The sequence below is a fragment of the Hemibagrus wyckioides genome, linkage group LG09 (assembly GCF_019097595.1).
Source record: "Hemibagrus wyckioides isolate EC202008001 linkage group LG09, SWU_Hwy_1.0, whole genome shotgun sequence".
NCBI lineage: Eukaryota > Metazoa > Chordata > Actinopteri > Siluriformes > Bagridae > Hemibagrus > Hemibagrus wyckioides.
In genome coordinates, this window is record NC_080718.1 from 4,892,607 (window position 1) to 4,914,634 (window position 22,028).

The 22,028-nt window shown below is 38.4% G+C and overlaps 1 protein-coding gene across 4 annotated transcripts in view; it reads left to right on the plus strand.

Moving 5' to 3' along the window:
* Nucleotides 1-22,028, plus strand: part of adck1 (aarF domain containing kinase 1) — a 111,610-nt gene that overhangs the window by 11,694 nt on the left and 77,888 nt on the right. For all 4 annotated transcript variants that reach the window (XM_058399731.1, XM_058399729.1, XM_058399732.1 and 1 more), the window contains exon 4: nucleotides 21,650-21,853. In XM_058399731.1, the coding sequence (XP_058255714.1) occupies nucleotides 21,650-21,853 (204 nt within the window). The remainder of the gene's footprint in view (nucleotides 1-21,649; nucleotides 21,854-22,028) is intronic.

Sequence of the window (22,028 nt, forward strand, 5' to 3'; positions counted from 1 at the left end):
TTTTCAGTAAAATTTTCATCTTAAGAATTCGCCTCCAGAACCGATTCAATTGGTATGCCGAGGTTCCACTGTACAGGTTTGGCAAGAATAGGAATGTGGGATTAGAAACATTGAAATTATTTAGTATAAACATGAGCTGTGTTCTGAAGTGAACCAGTTTAGCTAGTCAGGATGGTATAGAAAGGTATAGAAATTTGCATATTCATAAATTCGCTCAAGGACGAAGTTGTTAGAGTTGTTTCTTGGATATTTAAATATATGTTATACAAACTGCTGGTTTAAATACGTAAGCGAGTGAGAGAGATGCTTGGTCAAGAGACAGAAAATATCTCTCAAAGTCTGTGAGTGGAAATCAGCTCCAGATTGTAATTTACTCATGAAGGCTTGCGGGAAAACGAGGGCCAGCACACGGAAGCGGATCGCATGCATGAAGGAACAGAGCTGTTCTCATCACTTTGCACGTTCTCAGGAAAACCCGAGCATATGTCGAGCGTCCGCTTCCTGTCCCCGAGTCTAACCTCAACCCCGTTCTTGCCGCCTCGGGTTTAGTGTTTTAAACCATATTTTTGTGCATGGTGTTGTTGTTGTTGTTGTTTTTAAGCCGTCTCTGCAAGAAAGCCGGCGCTGTCTGAAGGCCTGTAGGGAAATGTGAAAATAATTAGAGGCTGATTAGATGTTTAGAAGAATGTTCACTTCAAGAAGCGAGAGTTCAAAAACTGCAATTAGCTGCTAAATTATACTGAAAGGCCACCATTAGTGTAATTTTACTTCTTTATTTTTTTTATTTTATGTTTCATTCATTTCATTTTCATATTTACGGGTTTTATTTCCCGCTGAATAAATCATCCAGTGTCTACGGTGTAAAATTAACAAAATAGTGTCCCTCATCTGAGTTTCAGCTTTGGAGAAGGACGACGCGATCAGATTGTTTGGAACATTAAGGGCTGATTGTTTGGGCTGTAAATTAGACATCGACTTATCAATTCTCGCTCATTATTGAAAGCTCCATTGTAGTCCAAGCGTAATTACTTTCACAGATATCGAGTGTTATGTCACCGTAATTGCCTTATCTTTTATATAAGAAATAAAACACCTGAGGACGTGATGGGAAAGGAAGGATGGGATGTGATGGCATGATGCACATCGTGAATTGTTTTAGTCACCTTATAACACTGAAAAAGTAAATATTTATTTATTTTTTATTAATGAAACGCCTGGCTTTAGCTTCAGCTTGTGGAGATTGGCAAATAAATAAAATTGGGTGGAAATATTTATTTAACATTTTATCAGAACATAAACAAAATCCCTTCAAATAATGCATTTGGTTTAAAAAAATAACAATGCATTTGGTTACAAAATGTAAATAAAATAACAAATAAAATAAAATAAAAAACAATTCAATAATGCATTTGGTTGAAAATTAAATAATGCATTTAGTTAAAGATGTAATTAGAAAAACAATTTCAGTTAAATGAATTTAAAAAATAAAATAATGAATTTGGTTTTAAAAAATTAATTAATGCATTTGGTTTTAAAAAATTAAATAATGCAATTTGGTTAAAAAAAATAATGCATTTGGATAAAAAATTAAATAATGCATTTGGTTAAAAAATTAAATAATGCATTAAGTTTAAAAGAATTAAATAATGCATTTGGTTAGAAAATTAATTAAATTAAATTAAAAAAGTTTAAAATGTTAAGATTTAATTATAAATTTCTATTTGAACTTTCTGGTAAAAATGATTTTACACTCTGCCACCAATCCATATTCATATAAAAATCTATTTTAATATTTTCTAATTTAATTTCTTAAATTAGAAAATGACACAGATTTTTTTGACACAGATAGCCGAAAAGCATTTCAGTAGATTTTTATCCAAGTTGTACCGTGTTTAGTTGTGCAAGTGACAAATAAAATTGAAATCTTAACATTTTTCTTAATTCTTTGTATCTTTGTAATTCTTTGTATCTTAAATATGCAGAAGCATTTAAAATAAAAAATATGAAATGTTTATTAAATATTAGTTACAGCTTTTCATACAAAACAAGAAAAACTAATTTAATTTAATTTAATAAATATATATATTATATATGATTTTTATACACATTTAATAAACCTTTAACATGTTTAACATATTTTTACATATTACATGTTTACATTTAACAAATGTTTCTTTTTGTTTTAAGTAAAAAAAACCTGTTATCTGTAGTAAAATAAACTCACTCTTGAAGTGTCTGTAAGAGTGGTGTGCGTTATCGCATTATAACATGTTATGAAGGAGTTCATAACACAGAAAGCTAAATGCAACTGATTTAAACCAGAATTTTTTAATCTTGTGATTTATCAGATTCCTGACAATCTGTACAAACTCCATCGGGATTGAAGCTGATCATCTGTTTTGAGATATTTCTCCGTTTTTAGCCGAGCGTACAGACGAAGACCCGTGCAGAATAATGTTCTATACTGTAGCATGATTCTGCAGCTCTAAGCTCTTCTTCTCTCTCAGGAGCTTCTGCTCAGGGACTTTAGAGTCTCCACAGCTATTAGCATATCATTACGGCTAACGCGAACAGCTGATTCGCAAATTAAATGTAGCTTACTTAGCCTTAATGAATAATGCATATCGCCTGAGCGCAGACCTGCTGACGAGCAGACATTATCAGAGGAGGAGGAGGATGACGATGAGGGACGCCACAATGTCAGACAGGACCAAGGTCAAGACGTCACACTGCCAGATTAAAGCTGTTATTATGAGTCAGAGGTGATGGAAGTTTATTATTTTTTCTTTTTACTCCGCCGTTCTGCTCCCGTCACTCGGCTCGGGTCAGACTCAGACTTCAGCCGAGGGGGAGGTGGTGAAAAATAGAAGACACTTAGTGAAATGACGTCCATTTTGACCAAACTGACAGAAGGACACTTATGTACAAATGGACAAGCTTTCAAAAAGACAGAGGATTTTTTTTTTTTTTTTGTCAGAATTTTTTTTATCAAAAGCTTCTAGAAAAGAAGTAAATGGTGAGAGGTGGATCAGGAGTAAGTCCCTGGGCTAGCAAGGGGATCTGAAAAAGCAACAAAAATACCTGAAGGAAAATCGAATTATAAAAAAAAAAGTTTGTTTGAAACGAAACAGCCTTTATTTGTCACATATACATTACAGCACAGTGAAATTCTTTCTTCACATATCCCATCCTTGGAGGTTGGGGTCAGAGCGCAGGGTCAGCCATGATACGGCACCCCTGGAGCAGAGAGGGTTAAGGGCCTTGCTCAAGGGCCCAACAGTGGCAACTTGGCGGTGCTGCGGCTTGAACCCCTGATCTTCCGGTCAACGACCCAGAGCCTTAACCACTTGAGCCACCACTGCCCCTGTTTGTTTATTACGTTTAAACAGGATTGTTTCCGGTTTCTCTAATCATGTGCATTTATGTAAATTATTCAGCAGAATGCAGCTCATCAGGACCAGGAGTTAAAAAAGGACATTTTTCACACATTTTCATCACACACTGTTCATTCGTACATCAGCGAAAAATCACAACATGGCTTCATTAAAAACATCACTGATTTTATAGCGGACCAATTGGAATGCTGCGTTTGACTTACCTCGGAAAAACGGGAATTCGGAATTTCTAACGTTGTGGAACATCCACATATCGCCTGCTGACCAATCAGAAGCGAGAAGTGAGTGGCGCCGTGTTTCATGCTGCAGATAGATTTACCTCAGAACCCTCAGGAATAATTACGGAAGTTCTTCTTCTCAAACCGTCCTGAAATTCTTCTTCTTCTTTTGGCTTTTCCCTTCAGGGGTCTCCACAGTGAATCATCTCTCTCCACCTATCCCTATCTTCAAGACTTGCACCCAACACTTCCTCAACACTTACACCCACTAGCTTCATATCCTCATTTATTACATCCATATACCTCCTCTTTGGCCTTCCTCTTTTCCTCCTGCCTGGCAGCTCCATGTCCAACATTCTCCTACCAATATACTCACTCTCCCTCCTCTGAACATGTCCAAACCATCTTAATCTGTCCTCCCTAACTTTGTCCCCCAAACGTCCAACATGAGCTGTCCCTCTGATGTACTCCTTCCTAATCCTGTCGAACCTTGTCCCTCCCAAAGAGAACCTCAACATCTTCAGCTCCGCTCCCTCCAGCTCTGACTCCTGTCTCTTCGTCAGTGACACTGCCTCTAAACCATACAGCATGGCCGGTCTCACCACTGTCCTGTACACCTTCCCCTTGATTCTCACCGATATTTTTCTATCACACAGAACTCCCGACACCTTTCTCCACCCATTCCAACCTGCCTGCACTCGCTTCTTTACCTCTTTCCCACACTCTCCATTACTCTGGACTGTTGACCCCAAGTACTTAAACTCCTGTACCTTCTTCACCTCTTCACCCTGTAATCTTATAAACTGTCCTGAAACATTACGGATTAATTCATCGGAAGTTTATTCCACACACAATTCCAGCGAGACGACGTTTTTCCGTTAGGAGTTAAAGAGAATTCGAAAACACGTGAGGAAAAAAAGAAAAGTTTGCTTTTGCGTCCTCGGCGCTGTCATTAGCCGCCACTTTGCTGTTGAGTAAACGGTAAAAAAAACAAAAAATGGAGGTTGCCAGGAGTCACACAGATGTTGTGCCTCGCTCTTCTTTTTAAAACGCTGCCACTGAAGAGGGAGTGAAGGCGAGGGAAATGAGCAGAGAGCGAGGACAAACACTGCTGATTTACTCTCGGCTTCTCAGCTGCGCCGGAAAAATGAAAATAAAAAAAAAACATGCGCTTGTTTATGGAAGGTTCCTGATTTCCAGCTTGTCGTTTTAATGCGGTATTTAAAACGCTCGATTCACAACACAGCTGGAACGAATCCTGAAAAAATTAGCCACTAATACACCAGGTTTGAGTTTCTCACCAGGGTTTCAACAGCGCTTTAGCCGGTTAGAACTTTAGCCTCATCCCTGATCCCTGGAAGTCTCCTGAAATAATGCAGACTTATTCTCCAATCCTGGGAATCTCGCTCACTTCTGCGGGATCTTACTCGCTTACTCGCTCTGATCTTACTCGCTCCCACAGACAGTTTTCACTCACTTTTTTGCAGAAAGTTGCTCGATCTTGCTCTCTGAAATGGAAGTTTTCCAATTTTGCTCACTCTAACAGAAGATTTATCCAATTTTGCTTTCTCAAATGGAAAATTTTTCCAATTTTACTTTCTCAAACGGAGATTTTTTCCAATTTTGCTTTCTCAAACGGAAAATTTATCAAATTTCACTTGCGCTAATGGTAAAGTTCTCCAGTCTTGCTCACTCAAACAGAATGTTTGTCCAATCTCACTCACATTTACTGAATATTTATCCAATCTTTACTGAAACAGAAGATTCATCCAAACTCATTCACGTCTACAGAAAGTTTTTTTCCAATCTCACTCTCTGAAACAGAATATTTGTGAGAATCTCACTCACTTCTTCAGTAATTTGGTCCTATCCTGGTCTCTCCTGCATTAAATTTTTTTGCATGTATTCCTCCGACACTAAGCATTTTGACAACAGTGAACGTTTTTTTAATGAAATCGTGACACATGTCCTGTTAATGAGAAACTGAAAAAAATAAAGATGTCTGAAACCGTAGAGCTGCTGCATGGCACTGACGATGGAGACTCCTTCCATGCTCGCTGGATAAACATCTGCCTTCACAGTATCAGCAATCCCATCACAGCCTCATGGAAGAACCGTTACTATAGAAACGGTAACCTGTTGGAACATTTTTTTTTGTTTGTTTCTGACCGATCAGAATCGGCGAGTAGGATTTGTGAGGTGATTTTTTAACGTAATCTAATCTAATTAACGACAGTGTTTATTTTAAAACTTCTTTTTCTTGAAATATTTGTTCATTTAACTCAGTAAATGCATCAGCTATGACTGGAACTCAGTGATCATTGTAGACAAATCAATCAATCAATAAATCAATCAATTAATCAACCAACAAACAGACAGGAATAAATAAATAAATAAATAAATAAATAAATAAATAGTATAAAAAAACTGAAAAAAATAAATGAAAAATGCATTAAGTACTTAATATTTAATGAGATACCTTATAAGCTTTAAAAAACCCGATAAAAATGAGGGGAAACTGATAATGGTGGCTTTGTGTTTTTATTTATTTATTTATATTCAAATTTATGACTTTAAATAGTAAATATTAGTAGAAACACTAGATGGCAGCACTCTCTCTTTCTCTCTCTCCCCTCTGCCTATCTCTCTCTCTCTGTCTCTCTCCTTCTACCCCCCTCCCTCTCCCTCCACATCTCTCTCTCTCTCTCTCTCTCTCTCTCTCTCTCTTTCTCTCTCTCTCTCTCTCTCTCTCTCTCTCTCCCCTCTCCCTCTCTCTCTCTGCCTCTTTCTCTCTCTCTCTCTCTCTCTCTCTCTCTGTCTTTCTCTTTCTCTCTCCCCCCCTCTCCCTCCCCCTCTCTCACGGAGCTGACCAGAGTCCAAAGCAAACATGTCTACAATGTAAATGTGAGTGCGTATATAGGTCACGTCCTTCGAGGGCTCCGGTTCTATATAAAACGTGCCTCTCTCTCGGGGGCCGAGGGGGAAAAAGTGGAGCGTTTAACGTTTCTGTTCGGGTTTTGAAGGAATGCTGACAAGCTCCTTTTTTCAAGCAGCGCACATAAATACTTAATCCAGCTGTCGTGTTCAGTGTAGAGTCAGCGTGAAGAGGAAGAGCCTGAAGAGACCACGACGATGACGAAGATGACATTGATGATTATGATGATGATGATATAATACTTTAGGCACAGATATCAGATCTGCGCCTTTATTTAATTTCTATTCCTTGTAAACAACTTTGTACCTCAGCGCTGTGGAATTCTCAATCCTGATTGGTCAGAAGGTGCTGATTAATTTACATCATCTCTGATGTTGCTGCTAAGTCCATTTAGCATGTATGGAAGGAGTCTCCAGTATCAGCACTTTGAAAACATTAAAGTAACTCTAAATGGATAAAAAGTAACAAGTATCAATCAAGCATTTTCCGGTTGCTTATCGTTAAAATATTTGCTAGTTAGTGGAAAATAATCAATCGATTATTTTTGTAAAATTTTGATATTGTAGCATTTTTAAGCTCATATAATTTCAGCCTTGGTTTCCTGGTCTCCAGTTTTCGACGTGCTTATGTACAGAAATGCAGAAATCACATCGGATAAAAGATAAAAATGCTTTACGCCAGCGCTAATCGAGCGCTCGTTACTGATTGATGTTGAGCAGATGGTTAATGGTCATTTCTCCACATTGAGCCCGAGACGTCGCTGCGTGCGGATGTGTAACCTTGGACACGACGGAACCATTTAACCGAACGGATTTAATTTGACGTATTCAGTGTAGAAGATAGGAATATTACTGTGTAGGAAATATGGTATTAGATACAGGACGCAGGCTGTGAGCTGTGATCCATAGTCGGAATTCTTCTGCATCCAGCCTGAGGGTAAATGTCCCGGATTATCAGAGGAGCGTTTTGGCGTTCCAGTGTTTCAGTGCTCCAGTGCGCATGCCTAACCGACTCTGAATTACTGAAGCAGGAGAATAAAACGCAGAGCATGAAATTAGCTGTGGCTCCGAGCTAAATTGCTCCTGTTCGTTTCTCTCTCTCTCTCTCTCTCTCCCTCTCTCTCTTTCTCGCATGTGGCATTTTTTTTTTGTTGATAATCTGCTAAATGTAGGTTCAGGTTGCTCTCAAAGAATCAAACTAAACACAGTATAAAGCTGCAGGTTTTTGTAGGTATTTTATTTATTTATTTATTTATTTGAAAAGCACACAGCCAAGACGGCACATCCATCTTCACTCTCTGAATTTATTAACTCAGAGCTTGGCTGAAAAATAGACAGATAATTGGCCACGATGGCGCAATAAAGCACTCAGAGTAGGATCTGGCTTTTAGCTACTCGCTACGTTAATTAATAGAGATCTCTCATGATGGGAAATTTTGCAGGAGTCTTTTAAAACACCATTTACGAGCCCCGACTGCAGGACGGCTACGCTGACCAGAGAGAGAGAGATGGAGAGAGAGAGATAGAGGGAGGAAGTATTTTGAAAGTGTGCATATTTAATCACACGACAGATTTCATTAGCTTTGAGTACACAATCTGTCACCAGGCTCTAAAGAGTCAGATCGGATTCTGAGGGATATCTGAATAACGGTGCACAGACCACGGTCTTCCTCGTGCATCCAAACACTTACAGAAAAGATGCACAGATGTCTTGTGTGACATTTGGACCTCTGATTTATAGATGTGACTCACATGTTCTCATGTGTAATGACTGACTGTGATGTGTGTGATTTTTGTTGTCACTCGATTAATTTCTTTTTCACAAATTTAATAATTCATTTATTTTTAGAGAACATAACAGAATATCACAGAACATGAGAGAGCATCACAGAACATGAGAGAGCATCACAGAACATGAGAGAGCATCACAGAACATGAGAGAGCATCACAGGACATTAGAGAACATTACAGAACATCAGAGAGCATCACAGAACATTACAGAACATTAGAGAACATTACAGAACATCAGAGAGCATCACAGAACATTAGAGAACATTACAGAACATCAGAGAGCATCACAGAACATTAGAGAACATTACAGAACATCAGAGAGCATCACAGGACATCAGAGAACATTACAGAACATTAGAGAACATTACAGAACATTAGAGAACATTACAGAACATTAGAGAACATTACAGAACATCAGAGAGCATCACAGAACATTAGAGAACATTACAGAACATCAGAGAGCATCACAGGACATCAGAGAACATTACAGAACATTAGAGAACATTACAGAACATTAGAGAACATTACAGAACATCAGAGAGCATCACAGGACATCAGAGAGCATCACAGGACATCAGAGAACATTACAGAACATCAGAGAGCATCACAGGACATCAGAGAACATTACAGAACATTAGAGAACATTACAGAACATCAGAGAGCATCACAGAACATTAGAGAACATTACAGAACATCAGAGAGCATCACAGAACATTAGAGAACATTACAGAACATCAGAGAGCATCACAGGACATCAGAGAACATTACAGAACATTAGAGAACATTACAGAACATCAGAGAGCATCACAGGACATTACAGAACATTACAGAACATTAGAGAACATTACAGAACATCAGAGAGCATCACAGAACATTAGAGAACATTACAGAACATCAGAGAGCATCACAGAACATTAGAGAACATTAGAGAACATTAGAGAACATTACAGAACATCAGAGAGCATCACAGAACATTAGAGAACATTACAGAACATCAGAGAGCATCACAGAACATTAGAGAACATTAGAGAACATTACAGAACATCAGAGAGCATCACAGAACATTAGAGAACATTAGAGAACATTAGAGAACATTACAGAACATCAGAGAGCATCACAGAACATTAGAGAACATTACAGAACATCAGAGAGCATCACAGAACATTAGAGAACATTACAGAACATTAGAGAACATTACAGAACATCAGAGAGCATCACAGAACATTAGAGAACATTACAGAACATCAGAGAGCATCACAGAACATTAGAGAACATTAGAGAACATTAGAGAACATTACAGAACATCAGAGAGCATCACAGAACATTACAGAACATTAGAGAACATTACAGAACATCAGAGAGCATCACAGAACATCACAGAACATTAAAGAACATTAGAGAACATTACAGAACATCAGAGAGCATCACAGAACATCACAGAACATTAAAGAACATCACAGTACATCGCAGAACATCACATATATAATCGGAGAACATCAGAGGGCATAGGAGTAGATAGATAGATAGATAGATAGATAGATAGATAGATAGATAGATAGATAGATAGATAGATAGATAGATAGATAGATAGATAGATAGATAGATAGATAGATAGATAGATAGACAGATAGATAGATAGATAGATAGATAGATAGATACTTTATTCATCCCAATGGGAAATTTACAACATCACAGAGCACCACACAACATCATAGAGCAATGGAGAACGTCACAGAGCATAAGAGAACGTCACAGAGCATCACAGAACTGGTTAGACTTTTTGTTGCACTCACGTGAATAATGAGTACTATAAAAAGTTCTAACTTCATATAAATACTGCTCACGTTTCTTTAATATTTCCTTTTCATAAGATCAGAGAGAGTGAGCTCACGTCTCCGGAGCGAAAGCCGACAGATGTACAGGCATACAGATCAACCTGCAGGCACTTGTATCTCCTCCTGATTAGCCGAGACACAATTGGACTCTCTCTCTCTCTCTCTCTCTCTCTCTCTTTCTCTGCTATTTCTCTCATTCTCTCTCTCTCTCTCTCTCTCTTTCTCTGCTCTTTCTCTCTGCGCTCTCTCTCTCTCTCTCTCCCTCTCTGCGCTTTGTGTCCTCTGAAGTGGCTCGCTGTTTAAATGCGAGTGAAGAACACAGACATGATGCTAATGACTGGACACTTATCAGGATCCGGGGAGTAGAAAAATTGCTGCTCAATTTAGAAACAAGGCAACAAGTGTTTATTATTATTATTATTATTATTATTATTATTATTATTATTATTATTAATTTGTTTATTTTTTGACCTAGTTACAATTTTTTTAAATTTATTTAATTTAATTTATTTATTTTTGTACATTTATAGAGTGTATACACCCTTGGCTATGACTAAACCCTAAAAAATGGGGGTTATTCCAAGGAGACTGGTGTATAAACGTCTCTATCGTGAGCCAAACACTGCTGCTTTACATATCTGCCTTCGGGTTTAGTCTCCTGGGCTTTCAGTCCATCACTGGACTTCATTACAGTCCATTAAGACGAGGGTTAGACGATCCGGGAGATCCAGACGGCAGCTCTGACTATTAGACCTTTAAATTACAAATCCTTCCTGAGCGAAGGGGGCGTGATGGAGGGAGGGTTTGGTAACCATTATAAAAGAGGGTTTTTTTTTATATATATAAAACCATGTCGTCTTTTCATCTGCTTGTCGCACAAGTGTGTGTGTGTGTTGGCCAGCAGGAAGGAAGATGGGAATATAGGAAGATGGCGTCTCTTCGTTCACAGCGCGGCACGGAGAGGAACGGTAAATCAGTCGGCGGTTAGGTCGCAGCGGCGCGTGAAATGGCCGACGTAATGAATTTCCGTAGAGAAACATTAGCACGCTGGTGTCTGTGTCGCACTCAGGTGTAGAGCAGGTGTTAAAGCAGCTTTCTCTCCTGAAACACAATTAGCTAGAACAAAAAAAAAGGTGTCAGATTTTTACTGCACATTATTCCGAAGTGTGGAAAAAATTCCACAGGATTATTTAACAGGGACGGATGTTGAACCTACAAACTTGTAGCTTGTAGCTCCTTACAGCTCCTCGTAGCTGCTCGTAGTTCCTCATGGCTCCTTGTATCTCCTCACAGCTCCTCACAGCTCCTCTTTGCTCCTCATAGCTGCTCGTAGCTCCTTATAGCTACTCTCAGCTCCTTATAGCTCCTCATGGCTCCTCGTAGCTGCTCGTAGTTCCTCATGGCTCCTTGTATCTCCTCACAGCTCCTCACAGCTCCTCATAGCTGCTTGTAGCTCCTTATAGCTACTATCAGCTCCTTATAGCTCCTCAAGGCTCCTGGTAGCTCCTGGTAGCTTTTTGCAGCTCCTCATAGCTCCCTACAGCTCCTAATGTCACCTTATGGCTCCTCATGGCTTTGCACAGTTCCTTGTAGCTCAGTGTAGCTCTTCACAGCCCCTCACAGCTCCTTATAGCTCCTCCTAGTTCCTGGTAGCTCCTCACGGCTCCTCACAGCTACTCATAGCTCCTTGTGGCTCCTCTTATTTCTTCACAGCTCCTTGTATAGTTCCTTATAGCTCCCCACAGCTCCTTACAGCACCTCATAGCTCCCCACCACTCCTTATGTCACCTTACGACTCCTAACAGCTCCTCACAGCTTCTTGTAGCTCCTCACAGCTCCTCACAGTTCCTCATAGCTCCTTGTGGCTCCTCGTATTTCCTCACAGCTCCTCATAGCTCCTCGTATTTCCTCACAGCTCCTCAAAGCTCCTTGAAGCTCTTCACAGATTCTCACAGATCAGCACGTCACAGCTCCTTGTGGCTTCTTGTATTTCTTCACAGCTCCTCGTAGTTCCTTGTAGCTCCTTACAGCTCCTCATGTCACCTTACGGCTCCTCACAGCTTCGCACAGCCCCTTGCAGTTCCTCATGGTTCCTCTTAGCTCCTGGTAGCTTCTTGTAGCTTCTCACAGTTCCTTGTAGCCCCTTGTAGTTCTTCACGGCTCTTCACAGCTCCTTGTAGCTTCTCATGGTTCCTTGTAGCTCCTTGTAGTTCTTCATGTCTCTTCACAGCTCCTTGTAGCTTCTCACAGTTCCTTGTATCTCCTTGTAGTTCTTCATGTCTCTTCACAGCTCCTTGTAGCTTCTCACAGTTCCTTGTATCTCCTTGTAGTTCTTCATGTCTCTTCACAGCTCCTTGTAGCTTCTCACAGTTCCTTGTATCTCCTTGTAGTTCTTCATGGCTCCTCTTAGCTCCTGGTAGCTCCTCATGGCTCCTCTTAGCTCCTTGTAGCTCCTCCAATGACTCAGATGCTTTTAACATCCACACATGGTTCAAATCTGAGCTGTTTCTGAAGGTCACATCTCTCTGAACTCTCTCTGTTTTCAGGAGGGTCGTGTTTGAAAGGCTTTTTCCCAGAAGAGCTTTCCTGCAGCAATTCTGAAAGATTAAAGGGAATGTTCTGGATTTCTGCTTCATGATACAAACCTCAGGTCATTGTGAGTTAGAAAGCATTTTGTTTCATGCTTATTAAAAGAAAAAGAAAAAAAATAATTCCAGGAAATGAAAAATTACTACATGTGTAAGTGCATCTATTACCTGCACTGAAGAGGAACAGTGGAATTTAAAAGAAAAAAAAATGACCCCAAAATTACAGATAAATTAAGAAAAACCTGGAAAAACAAGCCATTCAATCTGTAACATTTGTAAAATGTAATATAATTTAAAAAATACACAAATGTAATTTAATATTTTTAAATGTAATCACGAATATTAAAAAAATCATTTTATTAATACATTTACTGATAGAACTGTAGTTAATGTAATGTTCTGCAATTAAAATTAAATTCTGCAAAACTGAACAATTTTATTTCTAAATATTTTATAATAATTATTTACAACATGCACACTATTTATTTATTTATTTATTTATTTATTTATTTATTTATTTATGTTTATTAATTAATTAAGAGGCATAATAGTTTTGTTGACAAGCAGAAATTAAAATATTTTTATTAGAAATTAATGTGCTTAAACTAAGCTTCTAAAAATGTACATTTTGTAAATTAAATTCTTGAAACTTTTATTTTTTTTGTTAGTTTATTTTAACGCAGCACTATTACTTTGTTTTCAGATGTTGATTAAAACTATTTTTGGAAATCTTTGAGAATGTGGAAATCAAAATGTATTATTTATTTTAATTATAGATAAATATACTCTTTTGGTGGATCCACTGCATTGGCTTTTGGTTAGCAAGTTTAAAAAAATATTTCATTATTTTCTATAAATATGTATGTTTAGAAATTGCTACTTGAAGTGCAGAAATTCAGCTTCTTGAACGTAAAAACTTTTAAGATTTATTTATTTAATTATTTTAGTTATTTCAAACTATTATTTTGGAAAGTTCTGGCTAAAAATAATTTATATATATATATATATATATATATATATAAACACAAAAACACCAAGCTGCGATAAATCCATGACATGTACATTCCTAAGAGAATATATTCTTTAAAAAAAGAATTCAATTAATATATTTAATTAATTAATTAATTAATTTTTTCATATTAATATATTATATATTTTATATATAAAATATACTATATGAATAAAATACTTTCAAAGAACCTGACAATTTAACATAACAATAATACTTTTTATTGAATTTATTTACATTTATATTTATCATAATTATATATTTAATAAAATACTTAATTTCTAAAAATTTATTTATTTTAATAATTATTATTACATTAAAGATTATTAGCATTTATTTTATGCAATTGTTACTGCTATTATTATTATTATTATTATTATTATTATTTATTTATTTATTTTTTGCAGCATTAATATATTTTTTTAAAACAGCTCTTAGGAATGTACATTTCATGGATTTATCACAGCTTGATGTTTTTGTGTTTTATTTCTTTAGTTTTTTAAACTAATATTTGGTCATCTCCGTTCTGCTAAGAGGACAGTGTAGGTCAGAGTCCACACCTGAATAAGTATCAATGCTGCAGGTGTTAAACGTCTAGAATAACAATATCATCAACGTCGAATGTGTTCATATCCTCGTGTCCAGTCAGTGGAAAGTCCCTTAATCACTTATTTAGAGTGCACTAGAGTAGTGTACATGCTTCACTGGGTGTGACCTCGCTGTCCCAGTATACAAAACTCATTATTTATCCTGAGAGAGAGAGCGAGAGACAGTTTAATTTAGTCTGAACTCTTAAAGTTTCCTCTAAACAAGTCAGTTGGAAGGAGAAGCGTATCGATTAGACGTGAAGACGAGTGTTGGATTGCGTCATTCGCTCCTCACGTCTGATTGCATTAATACAAAATATTTATTAGGATAAAAAAAAAATCGTTATTAAAGCAGCTTGTTGAAAGATTTTAAAAGCTTTTAGACCAGTCTTGAGTCCTGAGATTGTTTTCTATATAGATTACACAGTTGTATTAAATGGTCACAGGATGAAACTAATTTAAATATTCAGTAATCAGTCAGTGTGTCCACAGCCATGCCTGCCATGTCGTTACATATTTAATGTACAGGAATGAAGCTACGCTATCTGCCCCACGTCCCACTCGATTAAATCCTCTGAGCGTCTCCGGTGTCTTTCCGATCGCGCCGTTTGACCTCGTCGTAATCAGACTGACTCGGCAAATGGGTTTCAGTCTGACGGCAGAGAAATCACAGACGCTCGTCACAGGGAATAGTGATTGGTTTAAAAAATGCAGCAAGGGAAAAGGCGGAGTCTCTTAGCCAGAGTCACGTAGCTGAGAGTATGCTGAGCCTGTAGATATCGATGTAGAGATATTTATGCTTTCAATAATGGGATCTTGGGATCATATATGCAGACATTATTACTTCAGACATCATGAATAAAGCTAATTTCTTGTTGATTTGTCTTTATTTTTTTTTGTCTACATTTTTTAGCTAATGAACAATTTAGCACTCACTTAACTCTAAATATTTTTAGTTACTGTATTGTTAAACTTTTCATGAAAGAGGCGTGGCCTGTTTCTATGTGTCTGTGTGTCCATGGTAACAGTAAAGGAGGTGTAGTCTGTGGCTACAGTTACAGAGTTGAGGGCTCTGTAGTGTGACCTATTACTGAGTTCCCTTGAAGAGGGCATGGCCTATCTATTAGTTTCATTGAAGTAGGTGTGACCTTTTTATTTTTTCCTATTAAATCTCTGAAGGAGGTGTGGCCTGTTTGTTAGTTCTAGTAAAGTTTGTATGGCCTTTTTATTTTTTCCATTGAAGGAGGTGTAGTCTATTTATTAGTTCCCTTGAAGGGGGTGTGGCCTGATTGTTAGTTCCATGGAAGTGAGCATGACCTATTTATTTTTTCCATGGAAGGGGGTGTGGCCTATTTATTAGTTCCACTGAAGGGGGTGTGGCCTATTTTTTTTTTTAGTTTCATTGAAGTGGGTGTGACCTTTTTGTTTTTTCCTATTAAAGGAGGTGTGGCTTATTTATTAGTTTTACTGAAGGATGTGTGGCCTGTTTGTTAGTTCCATTAAAGTGGGTATGGCCTTTTTATTTTCCATTGAAGGGGGCGTGGCCTGTTTATTAGTTCACTTTAAGGAGGTGTGGCCTGTTTATTAGTTTCATTGAAGTGGGTGTGACTTTTTGTTTTTCCCCACTAAAGGGGGTGTAGCCTATTTCTTCTTCTTCTGGCCTATTTCTTCTTCTTCTTCTTCTTAATTACTAAATATTTTTAGTGCCACAAAAGTAAATCAAAATAAACTCCATAAAAGTCCACATCTGTATTCCAGCCTTTACCCTGATTGCTCATTTCGGGCTCAAGGTCTGTGCACATGAGCTTTTATGGAGTTTTGTGGGCATCACCACATGCAAATGAGTCAGGAGTGTGTCACTTTGCAAATTAGTGACCAGGGTATGCATGTAAGAATAAGAGTTTATTAGTGGTTGAGGTGATTTTGTGAAAGATGATAAAAACATCAAAAAGCTTTCATGGAATTGTGATTGTCATGGATACACATACGTGGATAGTCACTACATAGATCTAGATTTATGGCTCAAAGGTAAGTCATACCTGCTGATCAGATTAAATATGTATAAAATGTAAATCCTGTTTTTACGAGGCCCCCTGGTGGCTCGGAGGTCCAAAATCGACCAATGAACTCATTGGCCACTGACCATTGACCACTGATCATCTCCATCCAGATTTCATCCTGCTCCTCACGACGCAAACACAAGCCTGTTTTACGATCGCGAGACTTTTCAGGCTCATCTCCACTTTTCTCCAGAGCGAGCTCCACGCTACACAAAGATCATCTCGAGCTTATCTGTATCTCTGAACGTTAGGAGATAACGTTCTTCTTTTCCGCTCAGATAGATGGGATCACAGCTACAGGGATAAGAGCATCGGCGTTCCACTCGGGCGACTCATTACTTTATGTTAATTTGTTGTCACGGCCAGGAGCAAGCCAAACAGACCCCACAGCCCTCCATCTGGCTGCACAATTTCAAGCCGAGATTGGAGGTGGCCGAGTGTGTGTGTGTGTGTAGGGGGGTGAATAAGAGTGTCTTTTTAATGGTCTGGTGTGCATTTATTGACTGCTGAGAATTCCCTGAGATTGGGCAGCCTCTAAATTGCCTGCTCCCTGGGGTTATTGATGAAGTCACAATGTAAAGCAATAATTGCCTGGCAATGCTAGATGCAATTTCTATGAAAGCAAATTCCCCTTCCATGTACAAAAGGAGAGAGAGAGACTGAAGCAGCGTGCTGCACACCAGGCGTCTTTTCACCATGTGACTGCAGGGAGAAGAAAAGCCGCCATCTCCTTCCAGTTCTTTGTAGCGCAATCTGACAAGCCGATGTTGCATAAATGCAGCAGGAAGAAAAAATACTGCGGATAAATGTCACCCTTCACACTGGAGACTCCTTCTGTCATCTCCGCACAGTAAATGCCACCATATCCAAAGTTATCAGTCTATGATTACGTGGAAGTTGTTAGTATAGAAACGAATTATGTGTGTTTTTACTAGTTTTTTTCCCATCAGAGGTTAAACGCATCGCAGCAGCGCCTCTCTCCATATCTCAGGAGGTGTGATACTGCGGTTTCAGATCAATAGAGCTATAATATGCCGCTGTCCCGTTTACAGCAGGGACACGTTAGAGGTCATTGATTAGCGCTTTTGCCTTGAGGCCAGCTCGCTATATGAGTAGAAAGTCAATGTAACTTGCAGTTAAAGTGAGCGGCTCGAGGATGCAGTAGCATCACGCCGTCCTGCGCTCGGAGACGGTAAAACTGACTGATGGACTTCTGCTTTTATCTCCGGATTGACCCTGAAATTCGCTTTCGCTGCTCATCACATGATGACCTGATGGCTGATTAGTAGTGTTACTGAATCAGCTTTTCCAATGATTGTGACTGGATTTTGGAGTTTCTGTATTGTTGAAATTTTCATGAAAGAGGCGTGGCCTGTTTCTATTTGTCTGTGTGTCCATGGTAACAGTAAAGGAGGTGTGGCACCTGTGTGGTCTGTGGCTACAGTTACAGAGCTGAGGGCTCTGTAGGGAGTGAAGGGGTTGGGGCCTATTTATGAGTTCCCATGAAGTGGACGTGGCCTATTAGTTCCATTGAAGTGGGTGTAACCTTTTTATTTTTTTACAATAATAAAATAATTACTAGAAACTAATTTTTGTTAGTTTCACTGTAGGATGTGTGGCCTGTATATTTTTTCCATTGAAGGGGGTGTGGCCTGTTTATTCGTTTTATTGAAGGAGGTGTAGCCTATTTATTAGTTCCCTTGAAGGGGGAGTGGTCTGTTTGTTAGTTCCATCAAAGTGAGTGTGACCTATTTATTTTTTTCATCGAAGGGGGTGTGCCCTGTGTATTAATTCCATTGAATAGGGTGTGGCCTGTTTATTAGTTCATTTGAAGGGGTTTGGCAGATTTATTGTTTCCATTGAAGGGGGTGTGGCCTATGTATTAAGTTCCCTTGAAGGGGTGGGGACAATTCATAAGTTCCACTGAATGGCTGTGGCCTGTTAAAAAGTTCCCTTGAAGGGGTGTGGCCAATTTAGTAGTTTTATCAACGGGGGTGTGGCCTATTTATTAGCTTCATTGAAGGAGGTGTGGCCTTTTTATTATTCCAGTTATCCAGGTGTGTAGTATTTTTCTGTAGTGACAGTAAAGGAGCTGTGGTCTATTTATTGTTCACAGTGAAAAAGGTGTGGCCTTTTTACTGTTCCAGTTATACCATTGTGTAGTATTTGTCTGTGGTGACTGTAAAGAAGGCTTGGTCTATTTATCATTCACAGTGAGGGAGGTGTGGCCTATTTGTTCACGGTTACAATAAAGGAGGTGTGACCTATTTATTAGTTCCAGTGAAGAAGGTGTGGCTTATGTAATTATGTGCAATAGTTTGAAAAGAACAAATGAAACAGAAGAAACTAAGAGTATCATCATGTGTCTTTCAGTAAAAAAGGTTTTAAAAATAAATAAAAAATGATCCTGTATTTTTAAAATAATGTGGTGATTATTTATGCTGATGATGAGGGAGATGTGATGTATATAATGTGTGTGTGTGTTGTTCCGATGGTGTGATGGTGGTTACTCTGTGCTCTGGAGAACCGGATGGTGTTAGAGTAACCTTTGCCTGCTCCTATTAGTGCTCTGGCAGCGGCGTGTTCAGACGATGGCTCTACAAAGCTTTTTCAAAAGGCCGTCTAATGGCTTCTGCCTGCTGTGGAAATATGTCATTAATGTCTGTGCTGCTTATTAGGCTGGACAGACCTCAGGCTTTGTGCCTCTGCGTGCAGATGAAAAGGACGGCGGTGGACAGACGGAGGATGTGATGGAGAGATGAATAAAGACGTGATGAATGAATCACTGAAGTTATTTATTTATTGAAATAAATATTGAAATTGTGTGTGTGTGCAACACAATTAGATCTAAAATAAATAATAAAGTAAAAAACATTATTTGTTGTGTTTAGTTTCCTGTACTGTGTTATAATGATATGTGACAAAATGATGTGAAAATACACCACTAACTAAAAATTATTTAAACATTTATTTAAGCTACTTTCACATTTTTTTGACTTTATTATTATTATTATTATTATTATTATTACATTCAACCTGCACATTTTACATCTAAATTATTATTTTATTTTATTTTATTTTATTTTATTCAATAATAAACTGGATACCTCTGATTTAATGTTAAAATTTTGTATTGATTGTTTATAATTTTGCAGGGTTTTTATTTTTTTTTTCTTTGCAATATTTATTAATAAATTATTTCTGAGAATAAATTATAATTTTTCAAAAAATTTATTTATTTATTTATTTGTTTATTTAATTAATTAATTAATTTATTTACAAACCTCCATATCTTGATGCACATTGTGCATTATAGAGGAATATAGTCATATGATATTTTTTGTCAAATACTCCACCCAGAACCCTTTAAGGAAGTTGTGAACCCCTTTGTACAACTTTATACAGATGATGTATCTGAGGCAGGAAGGAACAATCTAAAAGCTTTTTTGTTTTGCCATTTTATTTTTCTCCTGTGATGCAGGACACTTTATTGATTTTTTTTCCGATTTTCATTCCAGCCCTAGCTCGGAGCTTGGAGTTTACTGTAAGTCTAATTTCACCCTCGGCTTTTTCTCCCTGCTCTTTTGTCTCTTCCTGGTCACCTTCAGCAGCTTCCTCAGATGAAATTAATCATGTGGAAGATAATCAGGCACTCTGAAGTCTCCTATTGCGTCCTCTCGTCCTGCTGCCCTGCTTTTCTGTCCTCCCTGCAGCGACATCCTTCTCTTCGTCTCCACCTTTGTTCCATTCAGTTTGTCGCCTATGTTATGGAAACGTTGCACTCGGATGGAACGTTTCGGCATTCCCACTTCATCCGGAATGTCACGCTTTGTGTTTGTGACAGGAATTTTGCCTGGATATGCTCCGTCACACACGAGGAAGAGCCTGTGGAGCTTGTGTGGAGATTCTGTCCTCTTTATTATCTTTATTTAAAAAAAAGGATCAGGATTTTTGTGCTTAAAGCATAAAAGAGATGTAGCAGGTTTTTCAAGCTCTGCTTTGCTGCCCCTAGTGGAGGAACTGCGCATAACATTTTGACCCCAAGATAGAGAATTTGTTTCACAGTATTAAAAAAAAAAAAAGGGGGGGGGGTCATACTTTATCTTTCTTTTTTCCTCCCACACACAGAGCTTTGGGTGGAGAGCAGCTTTCTACAGCCAGGCTTGAGAGACGAGAGATCATTACAGTTATTAGCGCCTCTCTCATTAGCTCAGCCTACCTCCTCAGCCACATAAAGCCTGTTTGGGCCACATGTTTTCTTTCTGCCGAAATGAAAAGTGTCATCTCATCTTCCCTCATAATTATCTGCCATCCGTCACATCCTGTTGGCACGCACTTGTGGCGAGAAATCGGGTTCTCATGAGCTTGAAGCGCAGGCAGAGCGCCCATAATGGGAGGATTAGGATTAAAATCCTGGTGCTTTACATGAAGTTTTTAATTTTTTTTATTTATTTTTTAAAGTAAATCGAATATGTTATTTCTTATTTTAGGGATCATAGCCACGAGTCATTTTAGAGTCTTTTTTTTTTGGACAGGATGTGTTTTTTTATACTGAGTAAGAAACCTTTTCAGTGAGTCGAATCATTTGACTCAGTAAGGAGTCGACTCCTTTGGCTCCCAAATGACTCTTTAGAGAATAAAATAAATGTAAAAAATGGTTTATCTAGATAAACTGCTTCACGGCATCAGCAAGGGCGCAAACAAAACATCATCTTCACACTGTTACAGTTTTTATTTATGTCTGAAAAAAAACAGTGTCAATCATGAGTTTGTTAATCTGTTTGTCAATTAATGTCAATCTTTTGATGTTTTTCCACATAGATCAGGTGAATAATAGATGAGTTGACAATCATTATTTAGTCTACAGACCAGAACACACACACACACACACACTCCAGGCTGTTTTAGAATAATTAGCTATGTGAGGTCTTTGTGGTTTGAGTGATGATTTGAAAGAGCAGCGTTTGTATCACAAAGGGAACGCCTTTTTGTCGGGGTGAGGGGTTAACAGAGCTCATTTCACGGCACTTTATCCGCTCGGGTCCCAGAGGGACGTCCCTGTGTGAACGCCATCAACTCCACCAGCTGGCACTGACCGGCATCCCAAAACCACGTCCCTGAGTCCCATTCAATCACAATTTAGGACAAATGAGACCTGGGTGAGAGAGAGAGAGAGTGAAAGAAAGGAATGTTTGGGAATTTGACAGATTATTTGTGTGTGTGTGTGTGTAGGTTCACAGACGCTCAGCCGAGAGACTCAGAGACCTGTGTTGCGCAAACCGAGGCACGTTCATTAAGGTGGGGCAGCACCTGGGGGCTCTGGACTACCTCTTGCCCGAGGAGTACACGAGCACGCTGAAGATCCTCCACAGTCGAGCTCCTGCCAGCACCATGCAGGAGATCCAGCAGGTCATCAGAGAAGATCTGGGCAAAGAGGTCAGCTTCTCCATTACTGCACACTGACGCTGCTCTCTACTCAGTGTTAAAAAACAAACAAACAAATAAAATGATAATAAAATAAATCAATCACTGGAGTATACAGGATGAATAGAAAGTGCTTTGATTTTTTTCTTCAAATATTAGAAATAAGAGATAAAATAACACTTTTAAA